At 49.1% G+C, this 20,612-nt stretch overlaps 1 protein-coding gene across 1 annotated transcript in view; it reads right to left on the reverse strand.

Annotated features, from left to right (window-relative positions):
• Nucleotides 1–10,607, reverse strand: part of ISM1 (isthmin 1) — a 56,156-nt gene extending 45,549 nt beyond the window's left edge. Inside the window, exon 1 of the mRNA XM_014595025.3 lies at nucleotides 10,253–10,607. Coding sequence (XP_014450511.1) covers nucleotides 10,253–10,375 — 123 coding nt within the window. The 5' untranslated portion in view covers nucleotides 10,376–10,607. The remainder of the gene's footprint in view (nucleotides 1–10,252) is intronic.
• Between the last annotated feature and the right edge of the window lie 10,005 nt (nucleotides 10,608–20,612).

The following is a 20,612-nucleotide window of genomic DNA, read 5'->3' on the forward strand; positions in this document are numbered from 1 at the left end:
ACATCACCACCAGAAGTTATTTGACTCTTTGAAGTATCAGCCTGTCTCATTCATAAAGCACCTGTCCAATAAAAAGAGAGAGGGAGAGAGAGGGAGAGAGAGCAAGCGAAAGAAATTACTGGTGTGATCAGGCAAGTCAGGATTAAGTGTCTCTATAAACATATGATGCATGCTTCCTTATCAGTTGTCCTATTTAATTGTCCAAGAGCTGCCCAGAAGACATAAATGGAAAATGCTGAGATTTTCAAAGTGAATTTTAAAGAGAATTAGACATTTAAACAACAGAAATTGGGTTGCAAATGCATAGCAGCTTGGAAATTTTCTACCTTACAGTCCCCATAAATAAGCAGCTTGAGTCTTATTTAGATCGGCAGGCCAAGAGAAGAGCTTTGAATAGGCAGCTATGTATCTGAATAGTGATCAGGTTGCCATTCGATAAAAATCTCTTTCCAAAGGGCAGTGAAAAGCACAGAAGTTACAGGCTTATACACCTATGAAGTGATGAAATACATCTTACAAATGACAACAGGGAACGTGCCAATATTTTATCTTCCTCCTCTTCTGCTGTGGAATCTTTGGGCATGTGTAGACGAAATGGGGGCCCTAAATTGAGCGGTCCCTGGGCTGTGGGGGGGAGGGGCTGGTGCTTCCCTCTGCAGCAGCAGGGGCTCCCTGCCAGGCAGCACCCACCCACAGGCACCCGGCTTGGATGGTCCCAGGGGGCACCGCAGCTGCAGAGGGAAGCACTGTACACCCCCACGCAGCTCAGGCAGTGGGTGAAGCCTGTTTTCCCTGGCTGCTGCCAGCCTGCCTGCAGGGCTCCCTACAGAACTGCGGAGCTGCATGGAGCCCAGTGCTTTGCTCTGTGGCCATAGGAGCAGCAAACTAAAATTCTTCGAGAGAGTTTTAGTTTGCTGCGCCCCAAGTCATTTAAGGCATATTATGCTGCTGAATTTCCTACAGCAACTGGAATTAATGCACAATATGCTTCCAAGGCGTGCAAAGACAGACACCATTAAAGTGGTGCAAAAGCATTAAGCCCACTTTAAAGTGTTGTGCACACACCCCCCTCGTTTTGTCTACACATAGCCTTTGAGAGCAAATTAGGGGCCAATCCTGTCAACCCTTACTCCCATGACTTGCGAAAATAAAGATTATCCACATGAAGGAGAACACACTGGATAGCACCTTATCTGTTACAGCAGTGGAGTGTGCTTCTCTTTTCAGAGCTTGGGGAAGAAAACATTTTAGACATAAGTTAATTGTTTAGAGGGGCAGTGGGGGAAGAGAGCTTGAAACAAAGCTGTTCTCTACTTCTCAGTTCACAGCAATAAAACCTACCAATTCTCTCCTGGTTTACTTGAGTGTTATTCCAGGAGATTGCAATAGTATTACACCAATGTAAGAGTGAAGTGACATTGAAGTCAATTTGAGCCTGGGTAGTATTAATAGGCAGGTGTTGCCCATGGCCCTGTTACTGAGTTTATAATAACTCTGCCTCAACATGTGGGCATTATTCAGATTTAAAAGAATTCTTGCACTATTGCTTCTCTTCTGATGGGGTTTCCTGGCGCAAGGAAGGTCTTGTAATCAGCAGAATGGTTTACTTTGCCTCTACCTATCCATAGTAAAATTCTTCAGACAGAATTTTTTCTTCAAAAACTGGACACTAGTATTTTGGCTGATTTTTTTTTATATAAAGATGGCCCTTCTACTGTCTTTCTCTGTTTATAGATACCAGTGATACAGTGTAAACAAAATGCTGAGACAATAGCCTGCCTATGTTCCCAATTTCTCCACCATTCAGAAAGGAAAGTACCAAGATCTGTTACCACTTGGTAGAAGATAGATAGGTATGAGACAGAAGTGTGGATACCCTCTCTAACTATGGTATTATGAGCTATCCTTCATTGCTTTTTACAAAATTCCAGGAAATACTCTGCAGGAAATACTATTTATAGTAGTATGATGGTATTTACCTTACAATGAGCAAATGCACTCTAACTTCATAGAGGTTGGAACGGGTAAAACAATAAGGTTCACCACTGTGTGACTCCACTTTTATGATAGTATAGACACCAAGTTACAATAGCATAAACTGCATTGGTGGGCCAGGCCCACTGCCTCCCTCAGAAGCACAAATGTTATCTACCATTACTGATTCTACAGGCCACACATACCAAGCAGGAGCATCAAAGGGCACCTATACATGTGACAGAGTGCTGCTCCAACCTGTGCTAATTAGCATGTGATTAATCCAGTCTGCTGAAGCACGCCAATTGGCATGCTCTAGCAGCCTCGTTTTGTGTATTCAATGTCCCCACATTTCAAAACAGTGATGGAGGCATGTTAACTGTGGCTCATTGAATAAACTTTAGTTAAAGTGCCCCCACCGCCATTTTGAAGTGCAGGACGCTGAATACACATGACGCTGCAGGCACTTTAATTAGAGCAGCACTTATAGCTGCTTTAATTGAAGTGCCTCCTCCTCCACTCCGGAGCATGTGTATAGACACCCAAAGTGACACTAACTGGGGTTGAATCTGTGTCATCATCCCCCCACACCCAAATGATGCTTCAAGAGCATCAGGATCATCAGAGGCACAAAGTGATCCAGATGGCTGGAAAATGTAAATGTGATTGTGTGTATTTATACAAACACATGGGTTGGGGGGGTAGGGGAGGGAAGGTACCAAAGATAAAAAATGAGAGAGGAGAGAAAAGCAAATTGTTTAATTTTAGGGTGAAGTTTTATCTGAATTTCTTTCATCTACCAACCAAATTAATGGTAAGGCTTAACTTAATTGGAAGGCAAAGACACACAAGAAAGACGTCCTTCCAGAAATATGGAATTTCCACCAGTATTTGCAAGGGGAGGGGGGGAGGGAGGGGAAGAGTAGCTCCTTCCCCACAGAAAGAGATCAAGTTAATGCACTTTACATTTATGTAAATAAAAAAAGACAGGCTATATACATGCAAGCACACACGCACCTTTATGCATCATCTGCAAGTCCCTAGTCCCACGTTAAAGTTATAGGCCTGATTCAGAAAAAATTATGTGGAGAAGCACGTAAGTGCTTCCTGAATTGGGATCTGAACCATCGGACTTTACTCATAAACTATCATCATGCACACACACACGGTCACGTTTTGCCCATCTTCTTCATGCATACAGTCCTACTGAAGTCCCATAGGTCACGTGCACATGTGCATGGATGTTTGGTTCCCTGGGGACAACCTCTTTCCTTTCCCTGCAGGACCAGGCACCGAAGGAAGAAGCAGCCCGGGGAATGCCCTCCGCAGCAGAGTGGCAGACAGTCACAGCCAGGACCAGAGCAGCTCGCAGAGAATCGGTACCAGCTTCTCCAGTTCGACTGGAGAACAGGTATGAGGGCCTGGCGACCCTGCAGGAGATGGAAGGGGAGGAGGAAACCCTTGGGCAAGAAGAAACACCACATTCTTCACACTCCGTACAAATCAAGAGATCCAAGAGGAGGAGGCGATGAGTGCTCGTCATAGGCGACTCCATCCTGAGAGGCATGGAAGGGCCCATCTGCCGCCAGGACCCCTCAGCACGAGAGGTATGCTGCCTCCCTGGAGCAAAGATTCGGGATGTGACGGAGGTAATCCAGGCCAGGATCAAGCCCACCGATTACTACCCCATGGTCCTAGTCCATGTGGGTACTAATGATGCGGCCAGGAGAACCCCGATCACCTGATGGCGGACTACAGTGCTCTGGGCTGCGTGCTGAAGGAGTTTGGTGCACAGGTGGTATTCTCTTCCATCCTACCAGTGAACGGACGCGGAAGACGGCAGGAGAACTGTATCCAAGAGACCAACTGGCGGCTTCGGCAGTGGTGTCTCGAGGCAGGCTTCGGCTTCCTGGACAACGACCCACACATCACGACGAGGGACATGGTCAGCTGGGATGGGCTTCACCTGTCCCCCAAAGGTAAGCGTGTGTTTTCTTCTAGGTTGGCGGATCTCCTCTGGCGGGCTTTAAACTAGGCTCGTTGGGGGGAGGGGAAGATGAGGGCGGGGGAAGCTGTGGACCACCAAACCATGTGGCACCCACAAAGACAGCCCAGCCTGAAGAAAGAGAGCACTGGGAACCTGAAAGCCATGGGGAGGCCAGTACTACGGCACAGGTAAGAAATGAGAAGGTAAGAATCAAAGGGCCCCTTGGGACTCGGAGCGGGGGGGCAGCAAAGGCACCAGTCGCAGGGCTCAAGTGCCTATATACTAATGCTAGGAGCATGGGGAACAAGCAGGATGAACTAGCGCTTCTGCTTGCACTAAACACCTATGACTTAGCGGGGCTAAAGGAAGCCTGGTGGGATTCATCCCATGACTGGGCGGTACATATTGAAGGCTATAGATTGTACAGAAAGGACAGGGTGGGGAAGAAAGGGGGAGGGGTTGCGCTCTATGTTAGTGAGCAATATACATCAACCCTCATCAAGACGGAATCCGAGGTTGAGGAAGTAGAAGGATTGTGGGTTAGGCTACATGGGGGGCAAGGAGAAAGGGATTTGGTGGTAGGGGTCTGCTACAGACCCCCACATCAAGGGGAAGAAAGAGATTCGGGACTCCTGAGGCAACTCTCGGAGACCATAAAAGCTAAAGAGGCGGTAGTCATGGGGGACCTAAACTACCCGGACATCTACTGGGAGACACAGACGGCAAAGTCCCACCGCTCACGCAGGTTTCTAACCTGTGTACAGGACCTCCACCTGACACAGGAGGTACACAGTCCCACTAGGGGGAATGCCATACTGGATCTGGTATTGGCAACGGGAGATGACATGGTAGCGGACCTCCAGATCGGTAACCATCTGGGGGACAGTGATCACCTAATAACAGAATACACCATAAGACGTCGAGTGGGTAAGGTAACTAGTAGGGTGAAAGTGCTACACTTTAGGAAAGCTGATTTCAGTGAACTCAGGCGATTAGTCAAGGACACACTGCAGAGTAGGAGATTTGAAGAAATGGAAGCCCACGAAGGGTGGCTGTGCCTAAAGGAAACGATCCTTCGGGCACAAAGCAAGACGATCCCCGAGCGAGGCAAAAGAGGGAAAGGGGCCAGAAGGCTTCCCTGGCAGACCAGAGAAATCCAGGGCAGCCTAAGGGCCAAAAGGGGAGCACATAAAAAGTGGAAACAGGGAGAGATCACCAAAGATGAATATACCTCCTCTGCTCGTGCTTGTAGGGAGGCAGTTAGACAGGCCAAAGCTACCATGGAGCTGAGGATGGCAACCCAAGTAAAAGACAACAAGAAATTGTTTTTTAGATATATAGGGAGTAAAAGGAAGGCCCAGGGAGGAATAGGACCCCTGCTAAATGGGCAGAAACAATTGGTGACAGATAGGGGGGACAAGGCTGAACTCCTCAACGAGTTCTTTGCCTCAGTGTTCCTAAGTGAGGGGCACAACAAGTCTCTCACTGGGGTTGTAGAGAGGCAGCAGCAAGGCGCCAGACTTCCATGTGTAGACCCTGAGATGGTGCAGAGTCACTTGGAAGAACTGGATGCCTTTAAATCGGCAGGCCCGGATGAGCTCCATCCGAGGATGCTGAAGGCACTGGCCGACATCATTGCAGAGCCACTGGCAGGAATATTCGAATGCTCGTGGTGCACGGGCCAAGTCCCGGAGGACTGGAAAATGGCCAACGTGGTCCCCATTTTCAAAAAGGGGAGGAAGGAGGACCCGGGCAACTATAGGCCTGTCAGTCTCACCTCCATCCTTGGTAAAGTCTTTGAAAAAATTATCAAGGCTCACATTTGTGAGAGCCCGGCAGGGCAAATTATGCTGAGGGGAAATCAGCACGGGTTCGTGGCAGGCAGATCGTGCCTGACCAATCTAGTTTCTTTTTATGACCAGGTTACGAAACGCCTGGACACAGAAGGAGGGGTGGATGTCATATACTTAGACTTCAGGAAGGCCTTTGATACGGTATCCCACCCCATACTGGTGAACAAGTTAAGAGGCTGTGACTTGGATGACTACACAGTCCGGTGGGTGGCGAATTGACTGGAGGGTCGCACCCAGAGAGTCGTGGTGGATGGGTCGGTCTCGACGTGGAAGGGTGTGGGCAGTGGGGTCCCGCAGGGTTCGGTCCTTGGACCGATACTCTTTAATGTCTTCATCAGTGACTTGGACGAGGGAGTCAAATGTACTCTGTCCAAGTTTGCAGATGACACAAAGCTATGGGGGGATGTAGACATGCCGGAGGGCAGGGAACAGCTGCAGGCAGACCTGGATAGGTTGGACAAGTGGGCAGAAAACAACAGAATGCAATTCAACAAGGAGAAATGCAAAGTGCTGCACCTAGGGAGGAAAAATGTCCAGCATACCTACAGCCTAGGGAATGACCTGCTGGGTGGCACAGAGGTGGAAAGGGATCTTGGAGTCCTAGTGGACTCCAAGATGAATATGAGTCGGCAGTGTGACGAAGCCATCAAAAAAGCCAACGGCACTTTATCGTGCATCAGCAGATACATGACGAATAGGTCCAAGGAGGTGATACTTCCCCTCTATCGGGCGCTGGTCAGACTGCAGTTGGAGTACTGCGTGCAATTCTGGGCGCCGCAATTCAAGAGGGATGCGGATAACCTGGAGAGGGTCCAGAGAAGGGCCACTCATATGGTTAAGGGCCTGCAGACCAAGCCCTACGAGGAGAGACTAGAGAACCTGGACCTTTTCAGCCTCCGCAAGAGAAGGTTGAGAGGCGACCTTGTGGCTGCCTATAAGTTCATAACGGGGGCACAGAAGGGAATTGGTGAGTATTTATTCACCAAGGTGCCCCCGGGGGTTACAAGAAATAATGGCCACAAGCTAGCAGAGAGCAGATTTAGATTGGACATTAGGAAGAACTTCACAGTTCGTGTGGCCAGGGTCTGGAACGGGCTCCCAAGGGAGGTGGTGCTCTTCCCTACCCTAGGGGTCTTCAAGAGGAGGTTAGATGAGCATCTAGCCGGGGTCATCTAGACCCAGCACTCTTTCCTGCTTATGCAGGGGGTCGGACTCGATGATCTATTGAGGTCCCTTCTGACCCTAACATCTACGAATCTATGAATCTATGAAAAACCAACGACAGCGCACCTTGTTCACTGCTAGTTGTCCTTGGGGAACACCTATGCCACACGCCCTCCAGCACAAGGCAAGTTATCCCAGGTAGGGTTGGGGAGGCTGGGGCTACCAGCCTTATCTGGGGTCCTGCAGGCCTCCCGGGGCTGCAGCAGCAGTGATCCTGCCACATGGAATCTGGCTGGCAGAGGAGTGTGGCTCCAGCTGGCCCAGCTCCAGTAGTGAGCGGTGTGCATTGCCCCCGCATGTGGTGATCTGCTTTTTTGTTTTTTTGACACCTGGATACCCAGGGGTCAAGCCCCCCGCTTCCTTGAAGCGTGGAGAATGGCTGAACATGCGCTATGTGGCACCACAGATGTCTGTGGTGCCACATGCCTGCACTCGTCTGGATGCAGCAATAAAGTCTATATTTAATGCTGATCATTCTTATTTTTTCATAACTATAAAATTCATCCTCTGAATGATACTAGAAATCAGAGCAGTGTTTACAAATCCTCAGTGGTAATGACTTTGGTATGCCTGCAGGCTTTGATATAAAACGTGCCTGGTCAAAGTTACATTTCCGAATAGTGGTGGTATAAAAAGATCTTATTTGGATATGCCAATGTGTGACATGCAACAGATTTTGTTACACGAAGTGTTTATCTGATATTACTCCATTGTGTTATACTATATTCTCCCTCTTCACACCCTTTTTAAGGCTCCAAAGGAAAAAAATAAATAAAGGAAGGTGTGAACACTGCCTGATTTCTAAGCAGTTGCCACCTTTCCATAACCCCCAAGCACACAGGATGACAGAAATGCAAACTAAACAACTCTGTATATCAACCAACCTAAACAGTGTGTATATCAAGCTGAGTTCTGTTACATCACATATGGATTTTATCAACTAGTAAACCCCCCCCAAAACCCCACGTAAACAACAGCAACCTGATTTACTACCATTTGTTTATAACAGATCTGTTTTTGTGTAGTTGTAAGTACCCCTTCAGCACTGATTTTTCACATGGGAATGCAGTAATGTTTGCTGCTCCCCAACTATTTGTCAGTCTGATTAATTTAACAGCTCCACATCTTTCCTGAAATTACACAAAAACTGAAGTTACTAGCGTAAGCTTAAAAAAGCTTGAGATGGGCATTCTGATATCTTGCATGAGACCATCTGCCTACTAGTATTATGAATAGCAATTTTTTTTAGAACAAGTTACTATATTTTTGGCTACAAAATGAATCCCTGCAAACGCCGAGAGCAACTGACTGATAAATTTTCCATCTGTTTAAATGCTCATTGTAGTTCAATACACTGTGCTGTTAATGTCTGTTACAGAGACACAAGTCACAAATATATAACTGCAAAATCAATTCAGTAGGGAAGCATATAAACCTCTTTTTTTGCTACAAATGGCAACACAAGATGAAAATAGTAAGTGGGCTGCCAAAACTATCATGATGTTTACAAAGACATAGACTTCTTTGAACAGATAACTTTATAAAACAGAATAGAGAGGCTTCTTGAAGTCAGAAGTCAATAGGTTTTTGACAATGGTTGGTCAAATTGATAGCAGTAAGAATTTCTGGAATGGATGATTTTCCCTCTTTTTTTCTCTGCCCTGATGCAGTCTTCTCAACAAATTCCTTTGGGAAATGGCATCACCCAGAGTCCCCATTTGTCCAGATGTTTCCCTCATTATGTTATTAGCTTGTCAAGAAAGGCAGTTGCAGGGTTATTCTAATGATTGAAAACCCCTCATAAAAAAGAAAGAGTCCTCTCCAAATTTACTTTTCCACAGAACATCATTTTTAAGGCAGCCCATGGACCCAGGAGGAAAGAAAGCATCATTTATAACATCTTATTACTAGAGAGGTAGTTAGCCATGTAAGTCTAAAGTCTGGCTGGAGATGCACCTTATAGACTGACAAAAATCAGAGATGCACAAGCTCTCCCAAGTCCCAGCTCATTTCATTGGATGTTGTGAAAAGACATGCACAGAGCAGTCCATCAACAGAGTGCCCTGAAAATCAAGACTGCTGCATGTGCGTCCTTTCACAGCTTCTGCTGAACTGAGCTTGGACTCACAAAAAGCTTGAGCATCTCTGAGTCAGTCAGTCTATAAAGTGCATCTTTGTCCTACTCCTAGCCAGAGATACCTTCTGCCATAGGCACCAACTTTGGTTTTTGCCAGTGGGTGCTTTTTAAAAAAAATTTTTTTTTAATGTGTTCCTGCACTAAGCCCAAAAGAGGCTGTGCATTACTTCAACCCAGCTCGCCCGACATGGCTCGTGGGTGCTGAGCACTCACTAATTTCTTTTGGTGGGTGCTCAAGCCCTGAAGCCCCCATGGAGTCAGTGCCTATGTCTTCTGCCTTATTACTAGAAATCCTGAACACCTTAACAAGGCAGGAATGCCAAAGAAGTGACAGACAGACCTGCAGCCGACCCAGGAAAATGCCATCGTGGGCTTTTTGCTCAGCCTTTATTCGAGCCCACTGAGGTCAGTGAGTTTTCCGCACCAGGGCTTGCTCTAGCAACCCTCCACACAGGCTTCCTGGGTGAACCACCACATCTGCCCCATCTCAGCCAGCAGACTCAAGCGCCCCCCACCAGGATGTTCAGGACAGCTGAACAGGGCCCCTGTACATAAAAATGTGACTCAAGCCCTGATTGCAACTCAGTGACATTCTGACATTGCCATCAGCCAGGGCACCCACTAGAGTTAGTGGGGGGAGGAGAAGAGAAAGTGGCACCCACCAGACCCCCGCTGAATGCCGTTTTCTGTCAGGTCTCTGCCCACCGGATCTGCCCACACCTGCATTCAGATGGGGGGGGGGGAACCCCCCCCCGATGCATGAATTTTGGGTTGCAGCGGTGCTGGCCTCAGGATACTCCCTGCACCCGACCGACGAAGGGTGACTGTGCCCCAAACCTAGCCAAGAACTCCCCGCGAAGTGGTCCAAAGAAGAGACATCACCCCTCCTGCGAACCCCCTGGGCTGCCCACTCTGCATCACGAGGGTCACCGTCTGCCCGGGCTGTCCCAGACGGGTCCTCTTTGCTTTGAGCCCTCGAGGGCCAAGCCATACCCCGCTCTCCCCGCGCGCAGCACACGCAGGTGCGCTCTCTGCTGGACCGGGGAGCCGGCCTGCAGAGGGCCCGCGCTAACTCACCTGGCGCTGGGCGCGGGTGCGGTTGGCGCGGGCGGGCGGGGCGGCGCCGCGCAGCACCGTGATGTGCAGCGTGAGGAGCAGCAGCCCCAGCAGCAGCAGCAGCTCGGCGGCCAGCCGCACCATCCTCCAGCAGCGCGCCGCCTTGTGCGCCCCCGCCGCCGCCGCCGGAGCAGCCCCGGCGGCGGCGGCAGCAGCGGCGGGGGCAGCAGCAGCCCCGCTCTCCGGGTCGGCGCCGGGGCCGGCGGCGGCGGGCGCGGCGGGGGAGCCGCGGGCGCCGCAGCACGGCGGAGCCACCGCGGGGCGGCTGCAGGGGAGCGCGCGGGGGCCGCCGCCGCGCTCCTGCGGGCTCCTCCGGCCCGGCGGGGACAGGAGCGCCGCGCCACTCAGCGCAGCCCGCTTCTTTTATAGCGCCGCCGCCGCCGCCGCCTCCCGCTCGCCCGCCCGCCCCCTGCAGCCTCCCGCGCCCGGCTGCTCCCCGCGCCCAGCCCCGCTGCCCGCTGTCCAGGATACCAGTCCCGACGCCTTTCTGTCCTCTACAAGAGGAAGACAGAGGGCATCAAGGCGCGGGGGCTCCTGACAATAGAGGACAGAGTTGCCCTCTGTGATGGCCACCCCAGCGCTGGGGCAGCCCGGCCTGCCCTGTCCTCGCCTGTCCTCCCCTTCGTGAGGGACCAGCTTCTCCTCCCAGCCTCAAGCCACACCCTGGGAGAGAGAGACAGCAGGCCGGTGTCGCTCCCTGCCCCAGCGAGGGGGGACGGAGGTCGCGGGGATCCTTACAGGGGAGCGATGCCATAAACTGTTGGCAGCGTGTCCCAAATTCTGACAGATTGCGCACCACCACATTATAGCGATACAACCATGAGCACTGCATGCCCCTGACCACCCGCAGGCAGGGAGGGTAGCGGGAAGCAGGTGGCCACAGCGGTGTTGGCCGCACGGGAGTGCCAGCGGGCAGACAGCAACCCCCCGCAGATGCTGCTGGCAGCGTTGGCAGCAGCCAGTGGCTGACACTGCTGGCAATGTTGGTGGCAACTGTGGGGGGGAGGTGGTGAGCGGTGACCACCTGCAGGCGCCACCGGCAGCGTCAGCAGCTCTTTTTTAGGGGTGCACCGCCAAGCTCAGGGTGCATGTGCACTTGCGTGCACCCCCTATACATTGCCAATGGATGCAACCTTAAGTACATGGGCAACCAGTGCCTCCTGAGTCTGGGAGGAACACACACAAGCTGGCATCAGCAGCAGGGACAAGGCTGGTGAGCACCTGCAGAAGCTGCTGGAGGTGGAGACAGTCCTGTCAGGTGGGGTACAGGGGGTCACGTGCCCCCTAGATTCATAGATTCATAGATGTTAGGGTCGGAAGGGACCTCAATAGATCATCAAGTCCGACCCCCTGCATAGGCAGGAAAGAGTGCTGGGTCTAGATGACCCCAGCTAGATACTCGTCTAACCTCCTCTTGAAGACCCCCAGGGTAGGGGAGAGCACCACCTCCCTTGGGAGCCCGTTCCAGACCTTGGCCACTCGAACTGTGAAGAAGTTCTTCCTAATGTCCAGTCTAAATCTGCTCTCTGCTAGCTTGTGGCCATTAGTTCTTGTAACCCCCGGGGGTGCCTTGGTGAATAAATCCTCACGAATTCCCTTCTGTGCCCCCGTGATGAACTTAAAGGCAGCCACAAGGTCGCCTCTCAACCTTCTCTTGCGGAGGCTGAAAAGGTCCAGTTTCTCTAGTCTCTCCTCGTAGGGCTTGGTGTGCAGGCCCTTGACCATACGAGTTGCCCTTCTCTGTACCCTCTCCAGGTTATCCGCATCCTTCTTGAAGTGTGGCACCCAGAACTGCACACAGTACTCCAACTGCGGTCTGACCAATGCCCTATAGAGGGGAAGTATCACCTCCCTGGACCTATTCGTCATGCATCTGCTGATGCACGATAAAGTGCCATTGGCTTTTCTGATGGCTTCGTCACACTGCCAGCTCATGTTCATCTTGGAGTCCACTAGGACTCCAAGATCCCTTTCCACCTCTGTGCCACCCAGCAGGTCATTCCCTAGGCTGTAGGTGTGCTGGACATTTTTCCTCCCTAGGTGCAGCACTTTGCATTTCTCCTTGTTGAACTGCATCCTGTTGTTTTCTGCCCACTTGTGCAACCTATCCAGGTCTGCCTGCAGCTGTTCCCTGCCTTCCGGCGTGTCCACTTCTCCCCATAGCTTTGTGTCATCTGCAAACTTGGACAGAGTACATTTCACTCCCTCGTCCAAGTCGCTGATGAAGACATTAAAGAGTATCGGTCCAAGGACCGAGCCCTGCGGGACCCCACTGCCCACACCCTTCCACGTCGAGACCGACCCATCCACCATGACTCTTTGGGTGCGACCCTCTAGCCAATTCGCCACCCACCGGACTGTGCAGTCATCCACATCACAGCCTCTTAACTTGTTCACCAGTATGGGGTGGGATGCTGTATCGAAGGCCTTCCTGAAGTCTAAGTATACGACATCCACCCCTCCTCCTGTGTCCAGGCGTTTCGTAACCTGGTCATAGAAAGAGACTAGATTGGTCAGGCACGATCTGCCTGCCACAAACCCGTGATGGTTTCCCCTCAGCATAATTTGCCCTGCCGGGCTCTCACAAATGTGAGTCTTGATAATTTTTTCAAAGACTTTACCAAGGATGGAGGTGAGACTGACAGGCCTATAGTTGCCCGGGTCCTCCTTCCTCCCCTTTTTGAAAATGGGGACCACGTTAGCCCTTTTCCAGTCCTCCGGGACTTGGCCCGTGCGCCACGAGCATTCGAATATTCCCGCCAGTGGCTCTGCAATGATGTCGGCCAGTGCCTTCAGCACCCTCGGATGGAGCCCATCCGGGCCTGCCGACTTAAAGGCATCCAGTTCTTCCAAGTGACTCTGCACCACCTCAGGATCTACGCATGGAAGTCTGGCGCCTTGCTGCTGCCTCTCTACAACCCCAGTGAGAGACTTGTCGTGCCCCTCACTTAGGAACACTGAGGCAAAGAACTCGTTGAGGAGTTCAGCCTTGTCCCCCCTATCTGTCACCAATTGTTTCTGCCCATTTAGCAGCGGTCCTATTCCTCCCTGGGCCTTCCTTTTACTCCCAATATATCTAAAAAACAATTTCTTGTTGTCCTTTACTTGGGTTGCCATCCTCAGCTCCATGGTAGCTTTGGCCCGCCGAACTGCCTCCCTACAAGCACGAGCAGAGGAGGTATATTCATCTTTAGTGATCTCACCCTGTTTCCACTTTTTATGTGCTCCCCTTTTGGCCCTTAGGCTGCCCTGAATTTCTCTGGTCAGCCATGGAAGCCTCCTGGCCCCTTTCCCTCTTTTGCCTCGCTCGGGGATCGTCTTGCTTTGTGCCCGAAGGATCGTTTCCTTTAGGCACAGCCACCCTTCTTGGGCTCCCATCCCTTCAAAACTCCTACTCTGCAGTGCTTCCTTGACTAATTGCCTGAGTGCATTGAGATCAGCTTTCCTAAAGTCTAGCACTTTCACCCTACTAGTTACCTTACCCACTCGCCGTCTTATGTTGAATTCTATTATAAGGTGATCACTGTCTCCCAAATGGCTACCGATCTGGAGGTCCCCTATCATGTCATCCCCTGTTGCCAATACCAGATCCAGTATGGCATTCCCCCTAGTGGGGCCATGCACCTCCTGTGTCAGGTGGAGGTCCTGTACACAGGTTAGAAACCTGCGTGAGCGATGGGACCTTGCTGTCTGCGTCTCCCAGCAGATGTCCGAGTAGTTTAGGTCCCCCATGACTACCGCCTCTTTAGCTTTTATGGTCTCCGAGAGTTGCCTCAGGAGCCCCGCATCTATTTCTTCCCCTTGATGTGGGGGTCTGTAGCAGACCCCTACCACCAAATCCCTTTCTCCTTGCCCCCCATGTAGCCTAACCCACAATCCTTCTACTTCCTCAACCTCGGATTCTGTCTCGATGAGGGTTGATGTATACTGCTCACTGACATAAAGTGCAACCCCCCCCCCCCCCCTTTCTTCCCCGACCTGTCCTTTCTATACAATCTATAGCCCTCAATATGTACCGCCCAGTCATGGGATGAATCCCACCAGGTCTCTGTTAGCCCCACTAAGTCATAGGTGTTTAGTGCAAGCAGGAGCGCTAGTTCATCCTGCTTGTTCCCCATGCTCCTAGCATTAGTATATAGGCACTTGAGCCCTGCGACTGGTGCCTTTGCTGCCCCCCCGCTCCGAGTCCCAAGGGGCCCATTGTTCCTTACCTTCTTGTTTCTTACCTGTTCTGTAGTGCTGGCCTCCCCATGGCTTTCAGGTTCCCAATGTTCTCCTTCTTCAGGCTGGGCTGTCCTTGTGGGTGCCACATGGTTTGGCGGTCCACAGCTTCCCCTGCCCTCGTACTCCCCTCCCCCTGACGAGCCTAGTTTAAAGCCCACCGGAGGAGATCCGCCAATCTAGTAGAAAACACACGCTTACCTTTGGGGGACAGGTGAAGCCCATCCCAGCTGAACATGTCCCTCGTCGTGATGTGTGGGTCATTGTCCAGGAAGCCGAAGCCTGCCTCGAGATACCACTGCCGAAGCCGCCAGTTGGTCTCTCTGATGCAGTTCTCCTGCCATCTTCCTCGTCCGGTCACTGGTAGGATGGAAGAGAAAACCACCTGGGCACCGAACTCCTTCAGCACGCCACCCAGAGCACAGTAGTCCGCCATCAGGTGATCGGGGGTTCTCCTGGCCGCATCATTAGTACCCACATGGACTAGGACCATGGGGTAATAATCGGTGGGCTAATCCCTCTACCAGTCGCCTATGCTTAAGTACCACCAGCAAATTTTTCAGTTCAACCTTAAGTAACACCAGCACATTTTTGTCATATAAAGCAATTATAATAAATCCGTTAATGTGTACCACTGACAGGTTTTCATAAATTAATAGACTGTAAGGGGCTGGAAGGGACCTTGGAAGATCATTGGGTCCAGCCCCCTGCACCAAGCAGGAAAGATAACTGGGGGTCAGGTGACCCCAGCAAAGTGACCATCCAGTCTCCTCTTGAAGATTTCCAGGGTAGGTGATTGCACCAGCTCTGGGGGGACCTTATTCCACAGTCTGGACACCCTAGTTGTAAAGTAGTTTTTCCTAATGTTGAGCCTGAGTGGTCTGTGTACCACTGATTGGGAGCTGCTGTGTTAGAGGATGGTTTCAGGATGGATGTAAGAAAGAACTTCTTTATGGTAAGGGTGACCACAATCTGGAATAGACTTCCCAGGGAGGTGGTACAGTCCACAACCTTGGAAGTCTTCAAGAGGAGACTGGACAGACACCTTGCTGGGATCATTTGATCTCAGCAGTATTCCTGCCCAGACCATGGGGGTTGGACTGGAGGATCTTTCGAGGTCCCTTTCAGCTCTTAATTTCTATGATTCTGTGACTCAGCCGAATGGACAAGCACGGTTGTTTGGGGAGATGTGATAGATATCTTTTGTTAGGCCCACTAAATAGTTGGGAAAATTGTTCTTTGCAAGCTTTGAAACAGCCTTCTTCAGGCAGAGGGAGAGTCTGCAGTTGTACTGGTTGTTGGTTGTAGCCGTGTTGGTCTAAGGACATAGGCAGGCAAGATTCTTTGGGTAGATATGATGTCTTTTATTAGACCCACTGAGGAGTTGGAAAAAGTTTTTTGCAGTTGTACTGTGCTCTCCTGGAAGGGACAGAAGCCAGTATGCAGGAATGTGGGTGTTTGTACCTGAAAGCTTGCAAAGAACCATTTTTCCAACTATTTAGTGGGTTTAATAAACGATATCACATCTACCCAAAGAACCTTGCCTGCCTATGTCCTTAGACCAACATGGCTACAACTGACACCTCAGTCCCAACCATTATGCCATGGCACAAAAGTGTGCTGCCAGAAATGAACAGGTGTGCCATGGAATTTTGCCATGGCAATGAGCTACAATAGGTATGAGGATGGGGAATGCCTTAACAGGTGTGCTGTATAAAGCTTTTATTAATGTAAGTGTGCCTTGGGCTGGAAAAGGCTGGGAAACACTGCCACAGCTGAATAGAAGCTTCCCGCTCTTATACAGTTGTGGGGTAGGGGGGAAGTTACAGAAACAGGATGTGTCAAGGATCAGTGCCCATGGGGCTCTAACCCAAAGCAAAACATTACAAGGACTTCCAACAGGGAAGGATTTGAGTTAATGAATATGGGTGAGATTTGTGTTCAAAATAACAGGGACGAGGTTTGTTGTCAAACTCCATTCACATGGGTGAGATTTGTGTTCAGACTCATGAATGCAGGCAAGATTCGTGTTCAAGCTCATGCATATGGGCAAGATTTGTATTCAAGCTCATGAATATGGGCAAAATTTGTGTTCAAACTCATTCACATGGGTGAGATTTGTATTCAGATTCATGGATATGGGCCAGATTCATGTTCAAAGTCAAGAATATGGGCAAGATTTGTGTTCAGACTCATGAATATGAGCAAGAATTGTGTTCAAACACATGAATATGGGCAAGATTCATGTTCAAATTCATGAATATGGGCAATCTTTATGTTCAAATTCATGAATATGGGCAAGATTCATGTTCAGACTCATGAACATGGGCAAGATTCATGTTCAAAATATTGAATATGGGCAGGTTTTGTGTTTAGACTCATGAATGTGGACTCATGAATGTTCAAAAGGATGAAAAATGGCACTAAATTGAATACTGAAGAGAGCAGTGAGTTCAGTGGTCGAAAGCATTTACAGTATAAGTTCAAGATTGATTTTTTTTTTAAATCAGGCACCTTGGTATGCTGAAGGCCAGCTCCTGCTCCTCTTACTCACATTGACCTGAGGGAGATTTGCTTACCCGAGAAAAGTGAGCCGCATTCATCCCCTTGTCAGTAATCTGCGGCACAGACTGTATTTGCCTCTTGCTTTACAGAAGTGTGTTTTGGGAGGGATTCCATGGAAGTCAGCTTGCCAGATTCTTTCATCTGTTAGGTTGATTTGTGCTAGGAATGCAACAAGTACATCTCAGCCAGACTTGGGAATCTGGCCAATAGGCTCTTCTGCCTATTCAAAACAGGCAGGAACTGTCGTGGCTTTTACTGGCTTTTTTCTGTGCAGTGGATGACCACCTTAAAAAAATGAATCAGAAGGTTGTCTTATATCCTTCCAAGGAGATACATTTGTTCTGATTATAGCCATTATATAAATAATATGAGACTGGAATATATCCTAAATAACTATACTAAGGTATCATTAAGGATGTGACTAAAAGCCACAAACCCGAGAAATTCAGATTTAAAGCATTTTAATCATTAACACATTCCATTGTGACTTTGTACTGATGCACAAATGATCTGCACATCTGATCTGAATAGCTGTGTAATCTCTCTGATTAACCTTGACTTTGATGCTGGATTGTTAGTCATCTTTTACCATTACTATCACATTCTTTCTTGGGTTGATATATCCATGTTGATATATCAGTGATACATCTGCATATACAAATCTGCCCTTATGAACATAAAAACACAATAAAGTTTGAGACTATTGCATAAATATTTTAACAGCATACGGGGATACCTCACAATAAAAGACAGAAAAAACCTATTTTTCCAAATATGTATCTTGGCCACTAAAAAGGCAAATCACTATGAAGTGTAATGGTTGACCTGTGTTAAATTAAACAGGTGCAGACCTTTAATCTTCTCATTAACATGTAAGGACTTGGAAGTCACTTGATATAAAATCAGTGCAAGCTGGGAGCCAATCAGAGCTTCTTATCAACAGGTATAGCCAAGAGAACATTGGATTATAACATTTTGTTTTAAACTGTTTTCCCTGTGCACCTGCTACAGAAAGCTATAGATAAGTGAAAAAGTTCAATCCACTCTCCTTAAAAGTGCTTCAAAGAAAAATAATTGTCCATTCCCAGTTTTCTACCTAGACCGCATGTGTTCCCACTCGACATAAGTGCTCTCACTCGTGTGCATACTTTGGTTAAGTACCTACCTATTTTGGACTCATTTGCTACCTCCCCCTATATTCTGTTTCTGGGCAAGTGCACATGAGCTGGAGAGCACGGGATGAAATGTGAAAATATGATGGCAGTAAGGAATAGATTGATGCAATGGCCTTAGAGACCTACAACATTTTTAGCTTGGCTGAGAATGGAATTGATTAAAAACAGCACAATAAAAATATGCTTAGTGTGGAAGTTAATGGCATAAACAGAAGTGAAAATTTAAAAATGTGTTTAAAAAGTGAAATTTCAGAAGACTGGCACAATTACTATGACACAAGCAATAAAAAGGGTACTACTACACTAGAAAGATCAAGACAAACCTGCCTCCTCTCTACCAAAGCCCAGCACCCTTAGAGAAAACTGGAAATCTGGCATGTGAATTTTGCGTCTTAGATTTTAATGCTACACATTGGTGGCTAGAGAGATGGAAAGATCATAATGCAAAGCAGTTCAAGTGACAGCATGGTGAAACACACACACATGGATTTGCTGCTGAACTCTGGGTAATATAAGTTCTCCATGATCTTATGAAGGACTATGAACCAAAAGACATCTTTACTCCAGATGAGATGGGCCTGGAAGGGTGTACATTTCCACATGGGATATTAACTTTTATGTGTCAAGCTGTTGTGCAAAGGCAGTAAAGGACAGATGAATGCTACTATTGGCAATAAGTGGATAGCAGCAAGAAACAGGATTCTTTTGAGAGTGGAAATACATGCACCAATGTTGTTTAAAAATATAAAAACTTACTGCTGGTACCATATGGTGCTCTGGTGGGAGGAGATATGGAAAAATAATTACACAACAAGATGTGGTATAAAGAATAGTTCTATTTTGTACCTATTGTGTGGTCCATACCTAAGAATTTATACTTACAATCATAAACTTTTTAAATTAGCAAGTGTAATTTTGTTGACACATCCAGTATATCAAGGGGTCTTGCTAAGATTAAAGTAAAAGAACTGTGTTAAAAGTGATGAGACAGCTCAGTCCCTCTCTTCTCCCAGGGGACATTTGCTCTCCCTTCTGATATCTCCTGGCTGGGTAGCAAATAAGGCTTTATTAGGACAGGAGTTCTGAAAAGATGCTGCTGTCTAGTACAGCAAATTTCTGGGGATTCTGGTCTCCTTGCTAGTGAGTGAAGCCAGCAAGTCAGATAACCCAAATTGCTTTTAACTGTCTCTTTTCTAGTTGGTGATGCAAGATAGCTCCTTTGGTAGTGAAAGAAAAGAAACACATGCCCTTCATTCTGTCCCCTCCACTCACTTGGATAAAGAGGGACACAGCCAAATCCCAGGGCCAATAAAGTTGTCACCTTCCTTTACGCTCTCCTGGCATTCCCCAGTGAAGTGGGGAAAAGAAGCTGCAAAACTGTTGTTGAAGGTACAATCTGAAGACTGGAGCTAGATCTTCTGTCATGAACATTTGAAACTTTAACAGTCCATCTTGACTCTCAGTCTTGGTAGAAGTTTGCATGTCTGGCCATTCAGAAAGAAAGCATATTTTCACTAGCAAAACCTGAGATGGAAATTAGTGCATGGCACTCTGGCATCATTTTTATACAGCCATTGTCAGGGTAAAGCCACACTTTACAGAGTCTGAAATATAGGAAGTGCACCCTGAGAAGGTTTTAACTGCTGAAGGGACTGCAGCAGAAAGCACAGGAATAGCTTCATCAGTGGTCTCCAACCTTTTTGGGCAGGAGATCGCTTGTTGAATTAAAAAGCAGCCCAAGATCTATTGTGCCCTCCTCACCTTACAGGTCAGTCTGGAAAAAATTATTTGGGGTGTCCTCCAAGCAGGTAAGTCTGTGGGGGGGGAAGAGGTGGGGAAGGGGAAAGGGCTGTGGCAGGGATGGGGCAGACCAAGGCCCCCAGCGGTGAGGGAGGGAGCAGGCCCCCCCCAGTTGCCCTGCATTTGGGGGGGCATGTGCCCCCCCATCTGTGCTTGGCAGAGGTGGCTGCCATTGCAGGCTGGGCTTGCACCCTGAGCCCTGCTGCAGCTGGCCCAGGAGCAGCTTGACACCATGTGAGTCCTGCTGCTGGGCTGAGCCTTGTCCCATGCCCTCCCAGTGGTGGATGCACGTGGTGTCGAACTGCTCCTGGGCCAGCTGCAGTAGGGCTCGGGGCACAAAGCCCAGCCCACAATGGCAGCCGTTTCTGCTGCACACAGATGCAGGGGGGGTGGGGGGGGAAGCACGTGCCCCACAAGGTGTCTGCAGGAGTATGCACAGTGGCGAGAGTCCCTCACATCCCTGGATGAGCCACCTGGGCTCGATCCTCCCACCACCTGCCCAGGGCCTCACTCACCTTACCCCTGCTCCTGCCTCTGCTGCACTGTGTCCCTCACTGTGG

The sequence above is a fragment of the Alligator mississippiensis genome, chromosome 1 (assembly GCF_030867095.1).
Source record: "Alligator mississippiensis isolate rAllMis1 chromosome 1, rAllMis1, whole genome shotgun sequence".
Lineage (NCBI taxonomy): Eukaryota > Metazoa > Chordata > Crocodylia > Alligatoridae > Alligator > Alligator mississippiensis.